This window comes from Mauremys reevesii, linkage group 3 (assembly GCF_016161935.1).
Source record: "Mauremys reevesii isolate NIE-2019 linkage group 3, ASM1616193v1, whole genome shotgun sequence".
Lineage (NCBI taxonomy): Eukaryota > Metazoa > Chordata > Testudines > Geoemydidae > Mauremys > Mauremys reevesii.
This window is the reverse complement of record NC_052625.1, coordinates 192,989,605-193,014,310: the sequence shown is the minus strand read 5'-3', so window position 1 is coordinate 193,014,310 and position 24,706 is coordinate 192,989,605. Positions and strand designations below refer to the sequence as shown.

The 24,706-nt window shown below is 41.2% G+C and overlaps 1 protein-coding gene across 2 annotated transcripts in view; it reads left to right on the top strand.

The window, feature by feature from the left end:
- The window catches only part of LOC120401824 (CD2 associated protein), a 125,724-nt gene that overhangs the window by 50,132 nt on the left and 50,886 nt on the right, over positions 1 to 24,706 (top strand). For both annotated transcript variants that reach the window (XM_039532063.1, XM_039532064.1), the window contains exons 3-5: positions 3,168 to 3,321; positions 12,950 to 13,050; positions 21,318 to 21,438. In XM_039532063.1, coding sequence (XP_039387997.1) covers positions 3,168 to 3,321; positions 12,950 to 13,050; positions 21,318 to 21,438 — 376 coding nt within the window. The remainder of the gene's footprint in view (positions 1 to 3,167; positions 3,322 to 12,949; positions 13,051 to 21,317; positions 21,439 to 24,706) is intronic.

Sequence of the window (24,706 nt, the reverse complement as noted above, 5' to 3'; positions counted from 1 at the left end):
CGACTTGCATGCAGTTGAAAGGCAAGTGTCCTCTGCACCTTTTGAAATACAAATCTGTTTGTCTGAAATTGCACAATATGAAGGGTACCCATTCCAGTTACACCCTATTAATTAATAAAATCAGTTACAACTAAATATAAGTTGCTTTAAAAGGTCCTCTTGTTTGGCATTTTTAAAAAATAAAATGTATATTAAATTAATATAAGTAAACTTAAAACTTCGAAGGATTCTAAATGCTGGAACTTTCTAGTCACTTAAGGCCATGCCAAGCCAACTGTTTTGTCAGTCACTTTGCTGTTACAGCTTTGATAGAGGAACTTTATTAAAATGAATAAAATACTACCCAAAATTCAGAGGTTTCTGATTCTGATATGGCATAGTTTGGAAATTACAGTTCTGTTACTCTAGCAATGAAAAGTAGTCTTATCATCAGATTCTGCATAGATGTTCAGAAATTGCATATATGCAGGAAACAGATAAAGATTTTAGTGGATCTCAAAGTTTTATGATTAATTTAAAATAAAGTGGACATGAATATAGCAACAGTTTCTTATTGTTTTTCTGCCTGTTGTCAGTGTATTGATGTGAAATATGGATTTATGGTCAAGTGGACTGAACACAGGATTGGGACTCAGGAACCTGAGTTTGAATGCTGGCTTGGATGTGGCCTTCATCTGTGGCCATGAACAAGATGCTTAATATCAGTGCTTCAACATTTCCATCTGTAAAATGGTGGTTAAAATGCATACCTCACAGGGGCATGGTAAAGAGTAATTAATACTATTTGTGAAGTGCTGTACATAACTGGTGCATGCACAGCCCAGTCCTGGAACAGGTATTCATGTGAGTAATCCCATTCTGAGGCACAGGAAGCCCCACTGATGTCTTAAATTACGGAAGAGGCTCTGGTGGCAAAACCAGACTTACCCATCACTGGCAGCCAGGGACTGTCCCACCAAAGAGCCTGCCTGGTTAGTTGCACCCCCTCAGTTGCCTGCAGGTTTTTCTGGATGTCCCTGCTTTAAAGCATACCTTAACAAATTCTGATTCCACCCCCCACCCCCATTGGAATAACTGGCCTAAGCTTCAGCTGGGCTGCTTGTGAAAGGGTTTCCCTTGCCTTCTAGCCTCCTTCTCTCTCACTGAGGTGCAGCAGCAGCTGCTGCCTCTGTAGTCACACACAGAGCATAGGGGCAGATGAGAGCTCCCTATGCCTATATGGAAACCTGTACTTACTCTGCAGCCAGCCAGCTAGGTAGGTTCTGTAGCAAAGGCTCCTCTTGCAAACCGATAGTCTCCAATATTCTGTTGTTACCTTGCTGCTGGTGATGAATGGATCTGGTTCTGTGCCCAAAGCTGCAAGCTGACTGAAGATCCATTGTCGTTCTGTGAACCATCCTACTAGAAAGAAGGAAATTTTCAAGTAAATACAGATAAATGATCTTGTTGACTTAGTCTTGCAGGATAAGCACTTAAGTTTTATTTCAGGTTCTGCCATAAACTTTTTTGTGTTTACTGGTAAGTCCTTGAATCTACACAGTGCCAGGGAGTGAATGAAACTTTCAGGGGACCAGGAAAAAAAGAAATAATGGGAGACAGAGTGAGAGAATCTCCATTCTAGGGGCTTATATTGGTGCCCAGCACTAAGATATCTAGGCAACTTCACTGTCTGGGACTTCTCTGTGGACTCTGGAAGAGGGTTTTTTTTCAGTGTAGCTACTGCTGAGCAGGCCTACAGGCAAGCAGGAGGGTTCATAGAACAGAGCAGGGAGGAAAGGAACTCCCTTACCCACAAAAAATTATGAACATTGATCTCAGTTTGATTTTTGTGAATCACGTTTCCAACAGGAAGTGGTGAAGAGAATCTCCTTGATGTGAAAGCCTTGTCCTTTTCATATTAGACCTGGAGAGTTTCAATGTCTCTCTAGCCCAGCTGAGTAGCTCTGCTAGGAACTACAGCTCTGGATTTTCATGACATGGAAAGCTGCAATACATTTCCTGCTGGATCTGTGTCTAATGTGTTTAGTGAAGTTATATTTCAATATATAAACAAGACTCATGCCTCCATTTAAGGATTCAGCTGATATCACTTAGTAAATAAGTGTGCATTGCTTCAACTGTTTTTCTGTTACTTTAAGTACAACATCTAAATCTACAGCACTGGTTGCTGAATTCACTAGGGAGGTGATAAGTGTTCAGTGCTGATGTTATATGCAAGACTTTCTCTTTATATTTTCTAGTACCTTGTCAGGAACTACTGAGCATGCAATAAACTTTCAGGGTGCATATATACTTTATTCAAAATAGTAATTATTTTTACAAATAAAAGCACTATGGTGTTTAAGTGACCTGATTCACTGGATTAATTGCTGAAAAAATTGAGTCTCTTCTGTCAAAAAATGTTGGTTCTTATTTATGGAGCTCTCCTGTGCCATCAGATCAGGCCTATGGCTTTACTACTGGGCCGTTTCCAAATTAGATCTTAAACATTTTATATCAGGTAAGAACTTGGCAATCTAAATGTCCAGAAAATCTATGCATAAACTTGCTTATATTATTGTTAGCTCATTTTCTCTTTCCTCCTGTTTATTTTATACATCACTGCATCTTGTCATTAACCAAGACTGTAAGTTCTTTGGGGCAGGGACTCTCTCTCTCATTGCATGGTTTATAAAATACCCTGCACCATGGGGTGATGATTGAGGACTATAGGAACTGCTATAATGTAAATTCTAAAAAGAGTAGATGATATGGAAAATATTTATAAATTCTTTCACTTCTTCATAATTTACACTGAAATACTGACCTCTATGGAAGCATAAATATGTTATAATGCAGCTTTGATATTGATTTTCCCACATTTCAGTGCATGCAGCAGTTTTCTATAGAGATTGGAGTAGTAGACCAGAATTCAGGACACCTGGTTTCTTTTCCTGCTTCTGGACTCTTCTGGGTAACTCAGTTTACCTATCTGTAAATTGGAAATAACATCTAACTTACAAGGGTATAGAGAGGATTCATGTTAAAGTACCTTGAGATGCTTGGATGATAGATGTTGTACAACTGGAAAGTGTTTTCTCCGATACAACCCGTTACACCCTGGAACAAGGAGTACTTAAATTACCCCTCAGTTTTGTAAATTTGTTCTGCCTTCTCTTTTCCACCAGGAAGTTAAGAAGGACCCAGAACCTAAGGATGATGGTTTGCCAATCAAGAGGGAGAGGCATGGAACTGTAGCAAGCCTTGTGCAGCGCATGAGCACCTACGGTCTTCCAGCGGGAGGATTTCAACCTCATCCTCAATCCAAAAGCTTCAAAAAGAGTAGGTAGCTCCCCCTTTCCTTGCCTTATATAAGGTACCCAAGATCAATGGCTTATAATACTGGTTTTCTCACCACTTTTACTCAGTGTTGCTTGAATTTTTTTAGGACCCGTGGAGACCTGGGGGATGGGTGAGATACTCCACTGCAGTCACTGTAGATTTATATCTGAGCAGAATTTGGCCCTCTGACTTCATTGTGGTTCCATGGATGTAGCTGTGCTATATTGAGGACTGTGTTGGAGCTGCAAACTATCACTTTAAGAGTTGGGGAGTGGAGGGGGGGAGGAGGAGGGGAGTGACAGGTTTCCTGGTCCTGCTCACCAGCTAGGGGGCTCTGAAGGGAAGGAATACCCTGGTCAAATTCTGCCTGCAGATATGTGCATAAGGTTTATATTTCATTCTGTAGAAGCCCTGTGCACTCGCATTTGAGAGCAGAATTTGGCCCACTGTAAAATCCAGAACTTAAAGAATGTTATTTTGTTCACCATAAAATTCCACCGAAGAAAGGACTTTACTGCTTTGCCATTTTGCAGCTCCCTGGGTGAAGCTCTGAGTGCAGCAACAAAATACCTGGAGAGCAGGGTGGTTCACTGGCATAGTCAGGTGGTGGTCATCCTGCATCTTTCAGACCATTTTGAACACTGGACACTATGATCTCTTACCTGCAGAAGGAGGCAGGAGAACTCAGCCAAATTTGTGATGTCATCTCCTTTGTTAGAGGCTCAGTTCTGTCTGAGCAATCACATTCATTTTCCTATCTTAAGTAAAGGAAACGTCTGTTCAGTGGAGCTCTTAGCTAGACTTTCTTCTAATGTTTTATGTACCTTGTCCTATGTAGAGTGGTACTAAAAATAATTTTTATGGCATTGTGAGTTTGCATAGTGCTGTACAAATAGTCATGTTCCCTTCCCTAAAGAGTTTATAGTCTAAGAAGAGAAAAATGCAAGACACTGGTTAGCAGTTGTGAGGGGAGGGTGCAAGTATTAGATGTCAGATATAATTAATATCTGCCCTGCTGGTCCATGGAGCATCTGTTCCAAGAACCCTTTGGAAAGTAAGGTTAAAACTACTTTCAGAAGAGCCCTAATACGTTTCTGGATCTCTACAACCTTGAGATGGTTACAGAGGCTTGACTCTCACCACAATGAAGGGAGAGTGCCTTACAAAAGGTGAGGTATTTATGAGATATAATTTAGATCAGAAGGAAATGCTTATAACTGTCTTCATAGCAGCCAGCATAGAGCCTGTTGCTCTTGGAAATCTCCTTTTTAGAGAAGCACTGTCTCGCATCCTGAAGTCTCTGAGAATTCCAGGCTCATGCTGGTGCTTAAGAAATGTTTCTAAGGTAATTTATTTTGACAAGGGAAGTCTTGCTTGAGAATCCTAGGCTTTCTGACAGGATAACAGATTGTCACTCTCTAGTTCATTCAGATTTCTTCAGTTCGGTAAGATTGCTAAATCCTGCATCTTCAAAGAGCTGTCAGGTTGAGAAGACTCACTGAAAAGTGTTCTCTCTCTCAAGAAGTCTAAGGAAGCCTTTTTCTGATAGTAAAGGAGACCACAGGGTTCTTTGTGGTGCAGATGTGACTTCATCTTGTGACTTCATATCCCTTGGGTTGTAGACACTGTCTCCTGTGCTAATTAACTCAAGCCTAGTAATATTACATGGCAAAACTCCTTTCTCCTTTCACTCTAGCATGCATTCTATCAAACTGCAAGTAATCCCAAAAACTAATTTATGGGCAGAACAATTACTCAATCCCTTCCCCCCCCGATTTTGGAGAATTTTTCAGGTGGTTTAATATGAGGTGTCATTAGAGGTAGTTTTGGAACAAATTGACAAACTAAACAGTAATGAGTCACCAGGGCCAGTTGGTATTCACCCAAGAGTTCTGAAGGAACTCAGATTTTGAAATTGCAGAACTACTAACTGTAGTTTGTAACCTATCACTTAAATCAGCTTCTGTACCAAATGACTGCAGAATAACTAATGTGACGCCAATTTTTAAAAAGGGCTCTAGAGATGATCCCGGCAATTACAGGCCAGTAAACCTGACTTCAGTGCTGGGCAAACTGCTTGAAACTATAGTAAAGAACAAAATTGTCAGACACATAGATGAACATAATTTGTTGTGGAAGAGTCAACACGATTTTTGTAAAGGGAAATCATGCCTCAGCAATCTACTAGAATTCTTTGAGGGGGTCATCAAGCATGTGGACAAGGGGGAATCGAGTGGGTATAGTGTACTTAGATTCTGAGAGAGCCTTTGACAAGGTCCCTCACCAAAGGCTCTTAAGCAAAGTAAGCTGTCATGGGGTAAGAGGGAAGGTCCTCATAAATGATCTGGAAAAAGGGGTAAACAGTGAGGGTGGCAACATTTTCAGATGATTCAAAACTATTCAGTCTGCTTGGGGCTTAACAATCTTGAGAAGAGCTACAAAAGGATCTCATAAAACTAGGTGACTGGGCAACAAAATGGCAGATGAAATTCAGTGTTGATAAATATAAAGTAATGCACATTGGAAAACATAATCTATTTATGGAAAACTATATATATAAAAGGATGGGGCCTAAATTAGCTGTTACCACTCAAGAGAAAGATCTTGGAGTCATTGTGGATAGTTCTCTGAAAACATCCACTCAATGTGCAGTGGCAGTCAAAAAAGCAAACAGAATGTTGGGACTCATTAAGAAAGAGAGAGATAATAAGACAGAAAAGATCATATTGTCTCTGTATCAATCTATGGTACACCCACATCTTGAATACTGCGTGCAGATTTGGTCACGCCATCTCAAAAATAGGTATTGGAAAAGGTTCAGAAAAGAGCAACAAAAATTATTAGGGATATGGAATGACTGCCATATAAGGAAAGTTTAATAAAACTGGGACTTTTCAGCTTGGAAAAGAGACAACTTGGGGGGCTATGGTTGAGGTCTATAAAATCCTGACTGGTGTGGAGAAAGTAAATAAGGAAGTGTTATTTATTTACTCCTTCTCATAACACAAGAACTAAGGGTCACCACATGAAATTAATAGGCAGCAGGTTTAAAACAAGCAAAAGGAAGTATTTTTTTCACACAATGCACAGTCAGCCTGTGGAACTCCTTGCCAGAAGATGTTGTGAAGGTCAAGACTATAACAGAGTTCAAAAAAGAACTAGTTAAGTTCATGGAGGATAGGTTCAGCAATGGCTATTAACCAGGATGGGCAGGGATGGTATCCCTTGCCTCTATTTGCCAGAAGCTGGGAACGGGTGACAGGATGGATCACTTGATGATTACCTGTTCTTTCATTCTCTCTGGGACACACCTGGCATTGGCTGCTGTCGGAAGGCAGAATACTGGGCTAGATGGACCTTTGGTCTGACCCAGTATGGCCGTTTTTATGTTTTTATATTTTGTAGTTTTCAAGGCCTCTAGTAGTTTTCACAGATGCTGGGCCTGAAAGACCCCAAAAATGTTAGGTTTATTTTCCACATTGAATCTTTGACCTCTGTAATCCAGCTGTCATTTAGGGTGAATTTGCTACTGGAACCTGCAGGATTTATCTTCAGTTTCTCATCAACCAATCCCATTGCAGGTTTTTGTTTGTGTCTTCTGGGCACAAATGCTGGAGGTTCAGGGCCCTCCTTTTTTGCCTTAATACAATTCTCAAAGATATTGGTAGCTGAACTTGAAAAGGGAGGTGTCAGGGCTGATTCCCCACTCTGGCACTTTGAGTGCAGAAGGTGGGGGTCCGCAAGGATTCTAAAAATTAATACTGGCCACTTCAGGCTGGTATTAAACTCCCAAGGTTACAACTTTTCTCTGTCTTTTGCTTGGTAAACGCTGCTACCACCCAAGTGAAAAACTGCCTCTTGCAAATTGTGGAAAAACTCACTTGGAAAGTTTTCCCTGAGGTCCCTCGGCTTTTCCACCCTTCCCTCGGGGAAGCCGAGAAAGAAAACAAACAAGGGAAACCCAGCTGTTGCCACCAGCTAATTGAAAAACATATGCACAGACTTTCTAAGACACAAAACTAATCAGTTTCTTAAAAAAGGTAAATTTTATTTAAAAAAAGAAGAAAGGAAACACATCAGGAAAATCAGGCTATTGCTAGATTTTTTTTTTAGAGTAACTGAAAAGGGGTTAGGCACCAGGAATGGATCGCTGGGGTCCAGGTTTACGTTACAAAACAAAAATACCATAGAGGAAATCTGCAAGCCAAAATAAGGAAATAAACCTGATCGTGTCTATCTAAACATTCCCTGTCCCAGGGTGTTTTAACAGGAGTGTTGTATGTGAGAGACGGGGTAATTGTCCTGCTCTACTCACACTCGTGAGGCCCCAGCTAGGCACCACAATATAGGAAAGATGTGGACAAATTGGAGAGAGTCCAGAGGAGAGCAACAAAAATGATTAAAGGGTTAGAAAACCTGATCTATGAGGAAAGCTTAAACTGGGCATATTTAGGCTTGAGAAAAGAAGACCGAGGGGCAACCTGATAAGTTTTCCAGTGTGGTAACAGCTGTTATAAAGAGGATGGTGATCAATTGTTCTCCATGTCCACTGAAGGTAGGACAAAAAGTAATGGGCTTAACCTGCAGCAAGGGAGATTTAACTATAAGGGTAGTTTAAACTCTGGAATAGGTTTCCAAGAGAAGTCGTGGAGTCCCCATCTTTGGAAGTACTTAAAAACAAGGAGGACCAACATCTCTCAAGGATGGTCTAGGTTTTCTTGGGCCTACCATAGCTCAGGGGGCTGGACTTGATGACTTTTCGAGGTCCCTCCCAGTCCTACATTTCTCTGTTAATGTGTTTAATCAGGGATCCCAAATTGAGTATGCATCTGGGCAAAGTGTTCCTGTAGGAACTCTGAATACAGCAACGGCCGTCTCTGATTTTCTAACCTCAGCCAGGTACCATCCCAAAATATATGTAGGTCTCTGGAAACTGCACCTTGGGGAAATGCTGTTCAATTTTCATAGGGTCTCAGGTGCTTCATGGCCCAATGTATTGTATTTCTGTGGACCCTTCTTGAGTTCAGTGCCCAGCCTGACCTCACAGTTACAGGAGAAAAATAACTTTATGGGTAACTTGGTTTTTCCTACTGTATCAGTCTGGACACCCAACCTGTGCCAGAGCTGAGAGGAAGACAAGTGCTACTTATAGGTCATAGTGTTAAATAAATTCTTGATGACTAGTAACATAGAATCATAGACTTTAAGGTCAGAAGGGATCATCTAGTCTGACCTCCTGCACAATGCAGGCCACAGAATCTCACCCACCCACTCCTGTATCAAACCAGTGTCTGAGCCACTGAAGTCCTCAAATCATGGTTTAAAGACTTCAAGGTGCAGAGAACCTTCCAGCAAGTGACCCATGCCCCACACTGCAGAGGAAGGTGAAAACCCCCCAGGGCTTCTGCCAATTTGCCCTGGAGGAAAATTCCTTCCCGACCCCAAATATGGTGATCAGCTAAATCCTAAGCATGTGGGTAAGACTCACCAGCCAGACACCCAGGAAAGAATTCTCTGTAGTAACTCAGATCCCACCCCATCTAACATCCCATCACAAGCCATTGGGCATATTTACAGCTAGTAGTCAAAGACGAATTAATTGCCAAAATTAGGCTATACCATTATACCATCCCTCCATAAACTTATCAAGCTTAGTCTTGAAGCCAGATATGTCTTTTGACCCCACTACTCCCCTTGGAAGGCTGTTCCAGAACTTCACTTCTCTAATGGTTAGAAACCTTCATCTAATTTCAAGTCTAAACTAGTGTCCAGTTTATATCCATTTGTTCTTGTGTCCACACTGGTACTGAGCTTAAGTAATTCCTCATGCCTACATTCATAGGAATCTAGTCGTTCTCTGAGCACAGCGCTGTTGTTAGGGCTCTTAAGCTGCCACCTGGTATTATTTTACTATCCTTCTTTAACTTGCCCGTATTTTTCACCAATTGAGTTAGCCACATTATGCTGTGTTAATTGAAAATTTCACTGAATTTTCTTCTTACCTCTTGTCATCAGATACAGACATTATGCTGTACACAGACTGACCTAAGAGATCGGGGAAAGCAAACTAGCAATACTGAAAATTCCCTTTTATAGGATTTCTGGTGACCAAGTTTTTTATATTCCACTGTTTGACCAAGAGAATATGAATTCATAAAATGTTATATACTGTTGACCTGTCAACTGGAAATGCCTCTGAAGGAGTGGATCAGCAGAGGGGGAGGTTTAGGTTGGACATTAGGAAAAACTTTTTCACTAGGAGGGTGGTGAAGAACTGGAATGGGTTACCTAGGGAGGTGGTGGAATCTCCTTCCTTAGAGGTTTTTAAGGTCAGGCTTGACAAAGCCCTGGCTGGGATGATTTAGTTGGGTTTGGTCCTGCTTTGAGCAGGGGGTTGGACTAGATGACCTCCTGAGGTCCCTTCCAACCCTGAGATTCTATGATGTGTAGAACTTGCACTGAAAGGCTAGTATACTTGTCAGATTGAGTGGAAATGTACGTTTCCCTGAATGATCAGCAATCTCCTTTTGTTCATGCTTACTATATTAATCTTAAGTGGCATGTTTATCTTTGACTGCCTTGAGCATCTGAATGAGCTTCTCTCCAGGAGCAGAATATGAATGTTCTGTGTAAGCTTGACAAAGAAGAAGCATTCTTAAGGAAGCTTGGAAACCAGTTTCTTTGAGCACAAGGCAGAAATGTGGTGTAATTTCCTCTTGATTTAGATGTCATCAAGAAAACTGGTCAGGAACTTGAGTCAGCATCTGAGGGAACTTCAGACCCAATTTTGGGACTGCTCCCCTCATGACCTTTAGAGAAGAAAGATTACTAACTTCCTTAGTCCAAAATGTGGCTGACTCAGCAGCCTTGGTAAGCCGTTGCAGGGCAGACGAAGAGCTCTTTCATGTGACAAGATCCTGCTTGGAGCCATATTATTAAAAGATGCTCTATTGTACTGAGTTAAAATATTTTTGAAATTGAGCAAAGTATCATCAAAATTCACTTAATAGTATCTTCCATCCCTGGAAGGCTTAATACATGGGTATGGCTATAAAGTGCTAGAATAAAAGCGACATTTTAGCTATGAAGTGAGGCCTACATTTCATAGCTATGGCTTTCTACTGGTGAAATGGCCCTCTAGATGAGTGGTCTCCAAACATTTTGTCATGTTTTCTCCACCACCACCATCCATACCGTAATCTGTCCATGCCCCTGCAGGAGCCAGGTCAGAGGCTAGGAGCCAGGTCGGGCTTTGAGCTGGGATTGCGGGCCGTGCTGGGGCTGGGCTGGAGTGGAGCTGGGTGGTGATCCTTCCCAACCTCTCATGGGGGCTGACCTGGGCCCCATTGCAGTACCCTGAACGTTCCTTTGTGCCCCCCAGGGGGCATTCCCCACAGTTTAGGGACCACTGTTCTAGGTGAATCATAATTATGAAATTACATGAAGTACTAGTACATCACCAGAACACCACAAGCTGCTTCTGTACCATTTAGCCTCTCCAGCACTGTCCCTTTAAGTAGATTGGTGGAACCATGTTACGTTTGACCACACATTCAGCCAGTTTTTTAATTCTTGCTGGCCTCCGTTCCTGACCCAAGAGGGTCACAAAGCATGTGTAGGCACATCCCCCTCATCCCACCATGTGAGGGAGGGCAACTGGAGCTGCCTGGAAGATAGCAGAGGGGCAGGAGAGGCCAATGAGGCCCTTTACACTTTCAGTAATCAGTAACACAAGAACACTCCTTGATTGGGATGTTTGTTTGTTTATTTTAAAACACACTCTTGCACTGAACCAAAATCTATTTCTGGCCCGGTGGGTATATTGTCTCGGCAGCAATGGTATTGGATCAGTATGGAAATGGGGCAGATTAGGGAAAAGATTTTTCCCTCAATGTCTCAATGTGTTGACATCACCCAGCAGTGGGTGGTCAGTACTGGAATACAAATAATAAAATCAGAGAAATGTAGGGCTGGAAGTGACCTCAGGAGGCCTCCAAGGGACCTCATTGTCCAGCCCACCCTACTGAGGCAGGACCAAGTATTAATAGACCATCCTTGACATGTGTTTGTCTAACCTGTCCTTAAAAACCTTCTATAATGGGGTTTCCAAAACCTCCCTTGGTAACCTATATCAGAATTTAGCCACCCTTATAGGGGGAAAGTTTTCCCCAATGTCTAATCTAAATTTCCTTTGCTGCGGATTAATCGTATTACTACTTGTCCTATCTCAGTGGATATGGAGAACCACTGATCGCTAGCCTCTTTATAACAGCACTTAACATCTATGAAGATGCTTGTCAGGTCCCACTTTTAGTCGTTTTTTTCTCAAGGCTAATCATGCCCAGTTTGTTAACCTTTCCTCATAGGTCAGATTTTCTAAACTTCTTATTTTTGTTGCTCTCCCCTGGACACACTCTACCATTTGTCCACGTCTTTTTTTTTTTTAAAGTGTGGTGCCCAAACCTGGGCACGGTACTCCAGCTGAGGCATCACCAATGCTGAATAAAGCAGGATAGTTACCTGCTGTATCATACATACAACACTCCTGTTAATTCACCCAGAATGAAAATGTTCATTCAAGATGGAAGTTGCCTTGGAAAGTTTATGATCTTCTTATTAGCTGGAAAACTACTTCTAGAAGTTCTACTTCTAGTGGGAAAGAAGAAACCATCAAGACTTCTACGGTAGTGTCATTTCAATATTAATCTGGAAAACTGTAACTTTGTGACATGTACAAATTTGGCTTCTGGTGCTACTGCAAGCTGCTTGAGCTGTCTCTTACCATGATGCCTTCTGTCCTTTAATATTTGTATAGCTTTGTATCTTTCATCTGTGAAATATCCTATAGTGGGTTGCCTTTTCTTCCTAGATTCTTTTTGTGCCACTTAATACTGATTGATTGAGTGATAGGCTTTGTATCCTGATTTACATGCTGGAACTGGGAAAAGTTTTTACTCCCCCGAGTCCAGTGAAACACACACCTTTTTTTTTTAATCAGGTTCTGAATGTTCAGGCAAAATAAATATTATCATTACTCCCAAATTAATACCTTACAAGGTATGTTTATTTCATGCAAAGGATGTTAGCATTTCATTCCTCTGCAGATCGTCTGACATTTTTGTAGGGATGGGTGTTTGTGCGAAAGTGTAGTCATAAAACTTCAGATTCATAAATGTGCACCAGAATTACTCCTTTCACCTAGATCAATGCTGTAGGTAGCATGTAGCTGACAGTGCTTTTGATTGTTGCACTCTTCTCACAGGAAGTAGCTTGAAAAATAATAGAACGGCTAATCTATGACTCAATTATGTCAATAAAACTTTGTATTAATGCGCTAGTAATTGATAGTACACTGTTTACTCCCTTGTAATCAGCAGAGTATAAAGCTCACAAATGGAACCAGTCAGTATTTGTAAAGGTCTACCTAGCTCAGGGCAAGCTGGATTTATACTGCTGTAAATGGACAACTGGAAAACTAGAAACTAAGGAAGTGTAGTTAGCTCCTTGGGATGATTTACAGGTGTTCTCTTCAAATATGATCCTTGAAAGATTTGAATATGGAAAAGTACACAATTTATTTTTAGGCAGTTTCACTTTAATTATGTTTTTATAATGTCCCTTCCACCAGAGTTAAAGAAGCGGCAGTGTAAAGTGCTGTTTGAGTATATTCCACAGAACGAGGATGAAATGGAGCTCAAGGTGGGGGATGTTATTGACATTAATGAAGAGGTAAGTTATGTTATAGAACTAATCCCCTGGCATTTGGCCCAAATGAAACCTTTTTTTTGACTGAAACATTGCAAAAATGTTGAAAAATGGTGAGGGAGGCATGATTTTCTGTCTCTAAAGTTTTTAGTTTAGAGGTTTTCTGTCTTAGGAATAGCAAAATGTTAAATTAACAAAGACCTAGTGTTTAGCAAATATTAGTCTATAAGTTATTCAAGGAATAACATGTACTTTAATGTGTAATGGAACATAATTTACTAATTTCCTAAAAATACTTCCTAGTTCTTTATGGTTTGTACATGTGATCTTTGCCTGGTGGTTGTTTTGCTATGTGGACTCAAGTTATTTCTGGCTGATCACCTGTAAGTTCACACACAGGAGCCAGGCTTAGATGAGAGTTGCGTTAGTAGACCAGATTTTTAGGGCTTGCCTTTTCTTGCAAAATATTCTGTCTTTTATTATTGAACCTTTGAACAAATCAAAGTAGCAACAAATGTGCAGTAGATCAAACTTCGTAGCTATTTGCTGAGCAGTACAGATAATCATGAACACACCACCCCATTGCATTAGCGTACTGAATACAGAGTTCAATTAAAGAGCTCTGTCTTGATATTGAAAACCTTTCATGACATTGTCCCTACCTACCTGAAAGCTCAACCATATCCTCCCATGACAGCTGCTTTACTCAGTCAAACTTTCAACATGTAGTGGGGTGGCTTGTGAGTGTGGAAAGAAGGAACTTTCACAGGAACTGTAGTATGGAACCTATGGAAAAGGTAAGCATGACCCCAGAAGCAGCCATTTTCAGAGTGAAGTGCAAAACTTATTCTTCAGCTCAACTGTCTCAAATCTGCACGTTTTTCTAGCTATTTCTCCTAAAGGCTACAAAGGAGGGAAGGGAGATTTATTATTCCTTCTATTTTTAAGCATTTGGGAGGCTCTCTGATACTCTATTATATGGGGGACAATATCATTAGCTACATGGAAACCAGCAGTGTTTTATTGTGGGTTTTTTTTTTTTTAAATATGCAGTTTGACCTGGCTCCAGCTCTTCAGATAAGTGTGACCTATTAAGGGGAGCTGATATCCTCCCCAGAATAATACAGGTTGCAAAAAAGGGCCTTGTATATCCGCAACACAGAGCAATCCTCATATTTTCAGATGTTTAGGGTTAAGCCTCATTGACCTGTAGAATTTGTTTTCATAATTTTTAATAAACAGAGCAAGTGCTTTTGCAGATTATGGCTTAAAGATGACTTCTAAAATCACAATACATAAGTAGTTTTTTTACTCCTCCAGGCAAATCTCATATTTTTAATGCATAGTTAATGCTTAGGTATAATAGTGATAAGTTCTTTATCCACACAGATAGAGAATATTGCTCATTCAAAAGGCAGTTTTCATTTACATTAGTAGTAAAATGTTTAAGAAATTGCCATTCCCAAATCTTTACAACCAAGATCTGAATTCTTTGTATCACATGATGCAATGAATCATACCAAGCAGCCTTACAGAATGTAAAAGATCTAAGACAATATTTAAACAAGTTACCTGATGCTATTTTTCATTCCTGGCATCCTTCAGCTGTTTGTGTTCAAATGTAGTAGTGTATATGTTTGATATAGATGCAGGCATTGTCATTGTCCTTTTCCATCCGGTTTCCAAGTGACTTAATGACGCTGGTGTGCTGGGAGGATTGATCCTGTAAATGTGGTGGCTGTTGCAAGGACTAATGTTAGTAACATTTTTGACTTTTTTCTGGATCCTCTCAAGAGTTCAATACAGGGAGTCCTCCGATTTACGACACAATTCGTTCCTGAAAATTGCATTGTAATTCGAAACTGCTTTTCCCATAGGAATCAATGGTATGAAGGGGGGATTGGTTCCTGAACCAAGGTTTGATACGCTATTTTTACCACAGTAACCCAGATTTTTGTACTAAATGAATTATAGATGACACATGTTGCAACATCAATGTATTTACTGTACACTGTATTTTGTAAACAGCATTCAAATAATCATATAAACTCACATATGCTGCTCAGAAAGCCAGGGAAACGGGCACACATGTTGAGTCTCAGCCATTCACTGTTCAAGCTTTCTGATTGGCTGAGCCCAGGGCCAGGAGCCAATCAAAAATAAGTAGCAACCATACCTGGCAACAAGCTACCCTGCTGCCTCGAAGCCAATCAGAAGCGACCCCTTCCAGCTCCATTCCACTATAATGCAACCAGGAAGTGATTTCAAGCAACTTTATGCAAATCTAGCATTGTAAGGGTGAAACAATGTCATAGGGGCGAAACAGGCAGTCAATTGAAAAGCAACGTAAGTGGCGTCCAACGTAATTTGGGCGTTGTAAATCTGAGGACTCCCTGTATCTAGAAAAACGGTATAGTAGCTGATAATCTGCATTCCACCAATCATACAGCAGGACACTTCCGTAGAGCTGCTGTCATGATGATAATTCTAGTGTCATTTAGGATAAAGCTGACAAAGGGGGGAATTGGTGCTGTTTAGACACAAAACCGTATGCAAGACCAGGAATATGAACAATGCCAGGAAACCATTACAAAACAGAAAACATACCCAATGTGGCTTGCCTTACAGGTTGCTGATTTCAATGAGGGACCAAATTGCTCCTTGGTAAATCTTGAGACAGAAGATATTATATAAATGACAATAACGTAATTCCCTTCTCTCTCAGGCTTGAGAGAATTCTATGAACGTGCTTGTCTGTGTTAGAAAAATAATAAACTATGCCAGATTGAATCCCTCAAGAGATCTCTCTTCCCAGTGGCTGTCAGAAGAGGTTCAATAATTAGTTCAGTTTAAAAAGCTTTTGTTTTAATATTTAAAATGCATAGACTAACCTGAGTAACTGTATAATCTTTCTGTTGTAAGCTCTTTGTTTCTTCTGTCTTTTCTTTCTTACTGTTCATTACCCCTGCTCATCATCATCATCATTATTTGATTTGTATAACCATAGTGCTTAGGAGCCCCAGCTTGTACCATGATCCCGTTGAGCTAGGTTCTATACAAACAGAACCAAAAGACAGTCCTTGCCCCAAGCCGTTTAGAATCTAAGCAGAAATAGATGGTAAATTAATTGACTGGGACCTTCTTCGTAGTAATATTTATTACTTCTGCTACTATATTTGCTGCTGCTGCTGCTACATAATGTATATTCTATAGCTGCAGCAGCTACAGACCTCAGCCAGGAGTGTACATGCACAGATTAAAACAGTCCCTGCCTTGAAGAGCTTGAAGAGAAGACAGATATAGACCAACATTCATGTATCTATCTTTCATTTACAGCCGATAGTTTTAAATGTGTGGCCAGTGGGTCATTTGATTTAAATTATGTAACATCAGTGTTAGAACAATATTCAAGCTTACAATTGGTAAGTGTTTGTTAGCAGCAGAACTGGATTCTTTTTGACTGAAGGTTGGGAGTGAGCTTGCTTGCTTGGGTCAGTTTCTCCTCTATTTAGGCACCTGAAAATCACTATTTTTATCCCATTTTTTATTGTAGTGGTTATGTTTGTGAGTGTTTCTATGCAGCTTCCTTAGGGACCACTATGTACAGATGGTGTTTAGTGAATGTAGAAGTAGTAGTGCAACTCCCTCTTGTGGTCAATACTGAACCTATTACATGCAAGTGTTATGCAGTAGAATTCCAAATATCCAAATTGCTTGTGTGATTAAAAAAAATAGGCTTGGATAATTGGGAGTCAGTTTATATAGATTCTCTAGATCAGGGAGATATGCTGACAAGTTAGATGTTTGGACGCTGAAGGTTTGGCTTCTGAGGGCTATAATTCTTGTAAAATGTACCTGATTTAACCACACATCAGGTTGTTGGGTTATAATTCTGTACCTGGCAGAGGCAGGGATTTAACCAGGAAAGAAAAGTATTCTGTTCATGTTGTTATACCATCCATTTGCTAAGAAAGGAAGAGGTGATCTTAGCAGGAAATTAAGAGTGGAGTTCACATTTCTGTACACCCAAGGCTTTTGGAGAGTTTTGGGCAGCACTCCTATAGGTGATATCAAGGTGGCTTGTGGTGTGGGGTGGTGGTTTTTTTTTTTTTTTTTTAAGAATCTGAAAAAAATGGAAGGGATTGTCTCATGATCTAATGAAACACTTTTTGCCTTTGAAGTTGCTTTTCTTATGTTCCAAACATCCAGAAATAATGCTACCTATTTTAAATCAATTTATTGATCACAAATGTATGTACTATAGTTAGTACAGAACTGTCTTCTAAACTGTTTCATGCTGTATCACTTACAAAATGCAGTGATTGAACTGAAACTGTAAATAACTCTTTTTGTAATCTGGGTATTGGGTATTAATTTCATGTCAGAACAGAAAAAGATTATATGAAATGGAAGGCAGAGTTCTGAATAGTTAAAGTTTTAAGATTAGATAATGCCAAAGTCCATAGCTATTAAGCATGTACAGCTATTTTTTTTCAACATGGTGGAATTCAAATAGCTAATTGAATTTCTTTCCAGAATCACACGTGTCATTTCAAAAGCCAGTTTTTTCATTGTTGAAGACAGGATAACAGCGTGTAGACACTACCTATGCCCAGTGATGAGCTGCCAGAATGTTAATAACCGGTTCCCTGCTTGAACTTAGGCGGTGGGTCCTTCACTCGCTCCGGGTTTTCGGCGGCACTTCGGCAGCGGGTCCTTCAGTGCTGTTGAGTTCCCAGTAGGGAACCGGTTATTAAGAGCTGCCTAGTGAGTACAAGCCCGAGACCCCCCACCCTAACTGCCCCCAAGGGCTGCACCCCCTAACCAACTCGCCCCGCTCCCTGTCCTCTGACTTCCCCAACTTCATTCCCAGCAGACCCCTGGAATTCCCACGCCTACCTAACCCCTGCCCCGGTCCCCATCTCCTGACCGCCCCCCCAGAACCTCTGCCACCTCCAACCACTTCTTGCCCCTTATCCAACCCCTCCTCACAGCCACGGCCCGGCCCCCTTACCATGCTGCTCAGGCCAGCGTGTATTGATGCCGTACGGCCTGCTGGAGCTCGCAGCCCCATCCCCTTACCATGCCTCTCAAAGCAGCAGGAACTGCAGAGCTGCCCAGGAGCAGTCCAGAGCGCTGGCGCCGGCGGCGCAGCTTGCCTAGGCTCTGCGAAAAGGGGTGGGGGAGGCAAGGGAGGGGTCGGGGGAGCCTCCCCAGCCGGGAGCTCAGGCGGGCCGGACAGGACGGTCCCGTGGGCCGGAGTTTGCCCACCCCTTTAACAATCGGTTCTAAACTGGCTTCTAAATTTAACAACTGGTTCGCGCGAACTGGCTCCAGCTCACCACTGCCTGTGCCAGATTCTCTTAGCCTAAGTAAACCACCTTCCTGAGAGGCAGTAGCTAGGTTGATGGAAGAATTATTCCATCAACCTAGCACTGTCTGCACAGGGACTTAGGTCTGCTTAACTATACCACTCACAAGTATGGATTTTTCACACCCGTGAGTAATGTAGTTATGCCGACTTAATTTTCTAGTGTAGACCAGGTATTAGCCAAGTGGAAAGTTTTTCTCTGGGTGCAACAGAAAAGTATATATTCCCAGAAGCTGCAGGTATTCCCCTTATTCTGGACTATCTTATTTCCCTCAAAACAGTGGGTTTTCCCATGAACTCTTTTGGGGTTTACCTGGCAGCAATCAGTATGTACCACCCAACTTCACATGGTTATTCAGTTTTCACTCACTCACTGACTACCCGAGTCTGGAAGAGTCTAATCAGAATCTGTCCTCCAGTAAGGAAACCTACTCCTCAGTGGGACTTAAACGTTGTTTTTTTCAGTGCTGACTCTCCATTCTAATCAGTGGCTACATGTTCCATGTCTTTCCTGCTTGTGAAGGTTGCATTCCTAGTGGCCATCACCTTAGGCAGGAGGGTGGGCGAGCTCAGAGCACTGATGACAGATCTGTCTTATGCCATATTCCATTTCTCATTGCATTTACATCCTAAGTTCACAGCCAAACTCGTTTCAGAGTTTCACCTGAACCAGTCAATTCACTTACCTGTTTTTTTTCCCCCCAAAACCACTTGCATTTGAAAATAGGAGACTTCATTCCCTTGAAGCGTGACAAGCCGTAGTCTTTTATCTGCAAAGGATAAATCCAGTCAGAAAAAGAGTTTGAGGTCAAGCTCTATCCTCTGAGGATCCCTAAATAGATCTCAAGTTGTATCTCATTCTATGAGCTCTCTAATCTTCCTCTGCTTCAATGGGTGCAGGCTCATTCTACAAGAGCACAAGCAACATTAATGGCATTGCTTCAGGAAATACCTCTACTTGACATTTGCAAAGCAGCTATGTGGAGTTTCATCCGCACATTTGCAAGACATTATTCTTTAGTACAGGACTCCTCCGCTGATGCATCCTTTGGAATGGTGGGCCTTCAAACTGTTCTGCCTCTTGTATCCTCGCACCTTCCTCCTACTTGAGCACTGCTGGTCAGTCACCCACAGTGGAATATACATAGTGACCAGCACTCCATGAGGAAGAGCAAGTTAGTTACTTTTAATAATTGGAGATTCTTCAAGTTGTATGATTCCTATCTGTATTCTTCTACTTGTACTCCTTCCCCTCTGCTTCAAATCATTCCTGGATCCACAATAGAGTAGGAGGATTTGGAGAGGTGGTCTGTCTGTTCTGCCCTGTATCTCCTCAGGTGGAGACATAAAGAAAGCGAGGAGGCATGCCGCAGATCAAGATTTCTCCTGGGGATGCATGGAGCATGTGGATACCCACAGTGAAATATGGAAAGGGATCACATATCTCAAAGAACCTCCAAGGTGATACTGTACTTGAAGAACCTTCCCAGTGATACCATACTCAGTGCTGAACTTTAGGAATAGCACACATGGCTAGTTTTATCACCTTCTTTTTGAAGTACAGTTTGGGGTGCAAAAAGCTGAATGGGGCCAGAGAAGGAAACTGGCAAACTGTGATAACTGGGCAAACAGTTCCTTTCTTTTGCTATTTGGAAGCATTTATAAGCAGGCTTAGGACACCAGTTTTTATTTTCGTCCCATATAGATTGTGCCAATCAGTGGATCCGGTATTTTTAAAACCAGATCAGCAACTACAGAATTTTAAGTGCAGATCAGTGACGGGAAAAAGCCTAACATTGACTACCCAAAAATAGTCACCTTCTCATCGGGCAATCGTATTTAAGAACCAGGATGTCTTTGGTCAGAAAAACAATCCTGACCATAAAAACGTTTCCTCCAACATTCAAACAATAAATCTTTCCACTCAAATGAAGAAAATGAACTTTCATTTAAAAAGCATGCCCTGGGTCTGGCACAGAAACCTAAAATATGAGACTAAAACAGACCATGTAAACAACTTCTCAGTATGTTTTCCTGTAACTTTTTGTCCTCTGTATGTAAAACAAATCTTCAAACCACAAAGTAAAACAATAAGAAACTGCAACTTTTGGATTATATTTAACTGGCATTCATTTAAAAAGAGTGGATTGTGTACTTTATATTATGGTTCTGAAAATGATTTTGATAGCATGTCTCTTATACAGTGCCAGCAGGTTATTCTCCCCCCCCCCACACACACACTTTTCTTTATCATCTAGGCATGTCAGACTGTTTTTAGTTCTGCTTTAAATTATACAGTTTCCTTAATGGTTTAAAAATACTTCAGCTGAAGGAGTGTCATGGAATAACTAACACCAAGAATCGGGAGATTAAAGTTCACTGTGGCGTCCCAATGGCTTTAACTCCTATGCAGGACTTCTTGTCTCCAATGGCAAAATAGTAAAAATTGGCATACATTATTTTACAACCAATTTAATATTTTTCCTTCCCATTAAATGTGGATCACTTGATTATTGGGCAGCGGCATGCCTGTAGAATTCTGCTTGGGAAAGAGAGGAAAAAGAGATCTGTCCACTGATAATTAGTTTCAATTATCTTTGCCACTCAAAATAGGAGTAAGTAATGAGGGTCCCTCATATGCTGTAGAATAATTGCTGTGTAGAGAAAAGTAGTGATAAAACATATTTCTTGAGATGTGGCTGCCATTGTGTCCGTCATGATTTTCTTCATTTTAAATTTTGTTGAAGTTTTGAACTTTTTCAAAGTATTTGCTAGCTTCATATTGTGTAGATATAGTGTCTTGTGGTAGAATTATTTGAATTCTTACTCTTAACTACACTACCATAATTATTTATTGCAGTATCAGTGAGTTTGTTTCTCTTTGCTTTATTACTAACATGGGAAATCTCTCTTTTTACAGGTAGAAGAAGGCTGGTGGAGTGGAACACTAAATGGCAAGTCAGGATTATTTCCTTCAAACTTCGTAAAAGAATTAGAATTGACAGATGATGGGGAAACACAAGAAGTCCCAGAGGACACAGGTAATAATCAATCATATTATCTAGAATACAGTACCCTTATCACAGTTACTTATATCAAGAATTTAGTTTTGGAAAGGTACAACAATAGTGAAAGGAAAGTTATATAGATTGTGAGGGCAGGGACTATGCCTTTGTAAAGCAAGTAGAACACTGGCAATACAGAAATAATTTGAGAGACCCTCACAAAAATGTAGTTACATAACATTTTTCCTTTTGTCTCCCATCACAAAATTAAGGTTAAGGCCCTGATCTTGCAAACACTTATTCAGGGGTGTAACTTCAACAATAATAGGAGTATTCATATGCATAGAGTTAAGTTTTAAGATTGGGACCAAAATTATAATTCATTCATATCAAGAAGTAAGTATTTGGGTTTTTTATTTTTCTCACCCCATTCTGATAGCCATGACACTGCCAGCTAGCACTAGGGGGTTAACCTGAATGGATTTGGTAATAGGCCTAAAGCAATATAAACGTATCAGTAAATTTGCAATACTTCACATGGAGTGTTGAATTTTAGGAGGAGGGGATGCTGGATTCTCTGATCACCATTAGCTGTAATGTATGATACATCCCCATTATGCCGTGTCTTGTGTCCTTGATGAATTTCCCATTTTAATATTACAAGCTTAGCAACTATTAACTCAGATCACTTTAGGATTACATCAGATTTCAATCCAGATAGTGGAATCCTTTGCGGTTATGGGTGCATGGCCAAGAGAATGGCAGAAGTAGACTGTAATAGCTTAAAAGCATCATAATGTTGATAGGACTCCAAGCAAATGTATAGTTTATAAGAAATGCAATGACTTAATCTAGTTTCTGTAAACTGTAATTTAGAGAAGGTGTTACAGTTTGAAGAAGAGAAACTTGCTACTGTGGTGTTGCTCATATAGAATATGTCCACAGTGATATGCAAAGTGAACAAATCAATACTAAAAGTTGACCTTAAGGCCTGTTTTCTTTTGACATCTACATAGTGATCAGGAAAAAGAGTATTGCAAAAAATTCAGTAGACTATACTTTAGTTGCAAGGGGCTCGGAACTTTTAGTTTCTGGCAAGGTGGTGCTTAGAGTTGGAAGAGAGAATACGCTAATGTGGGGAATGTTTTGTATCAGTGCTGGAAAAGTTATTAGAAGCAGGAACAAAGTGTGAACTATTTGAGCAGTTCAGGAATTAGTTTAGCAGCTGTTCTGTGAATCAGGACTAAACACTACTTGGTTTAAAAATAGCTGGTAAACTTACAAATCCAGTGTTTGCTCTGTAAAATTATTATTTTCACTTCCAAACATAGTGCTCTGCATAACTTGCAATGAAAGCCTATTTTCTGGTGGTAGCTATTAAGGACCTGTTCTTTTCAGAAATGCTGAACATGTAACTGCACATGGAGTTGCAGGTGCTCAGCACTTTTGAAAATCAAGTTCCCAATAGCTACCATGCATTATATTTTGAGCAGCATTATTTTTTTTCTTCTCTATTTGCCAGAGACAGCAACAATTGAGTAAGCCCCCGATAAGGATGTGATCCTTTAAGGCCTTGCATCCGAAGAAGTGGGTATTCACCCACGAAAGCTCATGCTGCAAAACGTCTGTTAGTCTATAAGGTGCCACAGGATTCTTTGCTGCTTTAAGACCAACGTGCATCTTGTAGCCTAGAGGCTTCTTATCAGTGGGAAGAAGAGCTGGAGGGGAGTGGCTTTCGTAGATGGGTATTTCCCTCATAGATGCACAAAGAGTAATATGCTTAAAGGAAGGTAGGGAGAAGATTAAGGCCCATATGACCAGTTGTTATCTCATCACAGCTGCGGGAAGGGGGAGTAGGTGTATACTTGTGTTTCATCAGAAATGGGACACAGCAGTTCCGAGGAGTTGATAGAAAGAGCTTGAGTTTAAGGGCTAAAGTTAAATGATATGAAAGGGTATTTTGAGTTTGATAAATAATTGGAGTTTTAAGTTGCAAATGACTTTTATTTTGTCCATGCATACTGCAGGTGGAAAGCCAGTTTACCTGTAAATACTAGTGTGGGAGTCTTTTAAGCTAAAACATTTTCAAGCAGCTCCTTGGTCAGAGATGGGCAAACTATGGCCCAGGGGCCCTATCTGGCCCTTGAGCTCCCACTGCGGATTGGGGTCCAGGACTTGCCCCATTCCGGCACTCCAGCTGGGGAGTGGAGTCAGGGGCTTGCCCCACTCCACACGGCTCCTGAAAGCAGTGGGATGTCCCCCTTCCGGCTCCTATGCGTAGGGGCAGCCGGGGGCTCCACATGCTGCCCCTGCCCCAAGTGCTGCCCCCACAGCTCCGATTGGCCAGGAAACACGGCCAATGGGAGCTGCAGGGGCGGCACCTGCGAATAAGGTGGTGTGCAGAGCCTCCTGGCCGGGCCTCTGCGTACGAACTGGAGTTGGGACATGCAGCTGCTTCTGAGAGCTGTTTGAGGTAAGCGCTGCCCATAGCCTGCACCCCTGACACCCTCCCACACCTCTGCCCCAGCCCTGATCTCCCTCCCATCCTCAGAACCCTTGGATCCCACCCCGGAGTACCCACCCACACCCTGAACTCCTCATTTCTGGCCCCACCCCCGATCCCACACCCCTAGCCAGAGCCCTCACCCCCTTCCACACCCCAACCCCAATTTTGTGAGCATTCATGGCCCGCCATGCAATTTCCATACCCTCAGGCCGAAAAGTTTGCTCACCCCTGTCCTAGGTCCTGAATTCCTGACCATCAGCTGCATGCAACTGTAGTGACATTCATTATTCACAAACAAACCACCCCGTTCCTTTAACACCATTTTCAAACTTTTTTTTTATCAGTTGTAAATAGTGCACCATGTAACAGTGATTAAAGTTGGACAACTACATCTGGTTGAAAAGTATTGAAAAGTAACATAAAAATAGAATTTAGATACTTTTTTAACCTGTTCATAATTAACTCTTTAAAAATAACAGTAATAATTAAAATGAAATTGATTTCAGTTGTTTGAAGGCTTGGGAATGTTTAATTTAGTAGCTTTGATGGAAAACATCCTTTCTTTAATGTTTAATAAGGCCACAATTGCTCTTTGGTTCTGGCTGTCCAAACATGGAAGAATTAACTGAGGTGTTCTGCAGTACTTCCGAGTTGAGTAGCTACTGCTGCTGAAAGCAATAGTGCATGCAAACTTTGTTACGCCATGTTGAAATAAAAATACTAGGTCAAAGCAGGAGCATATTTCTCAGAGCTGGTGAAAAATGTACAGCTAATGAAGATAACGGGTCTCATTGCCTT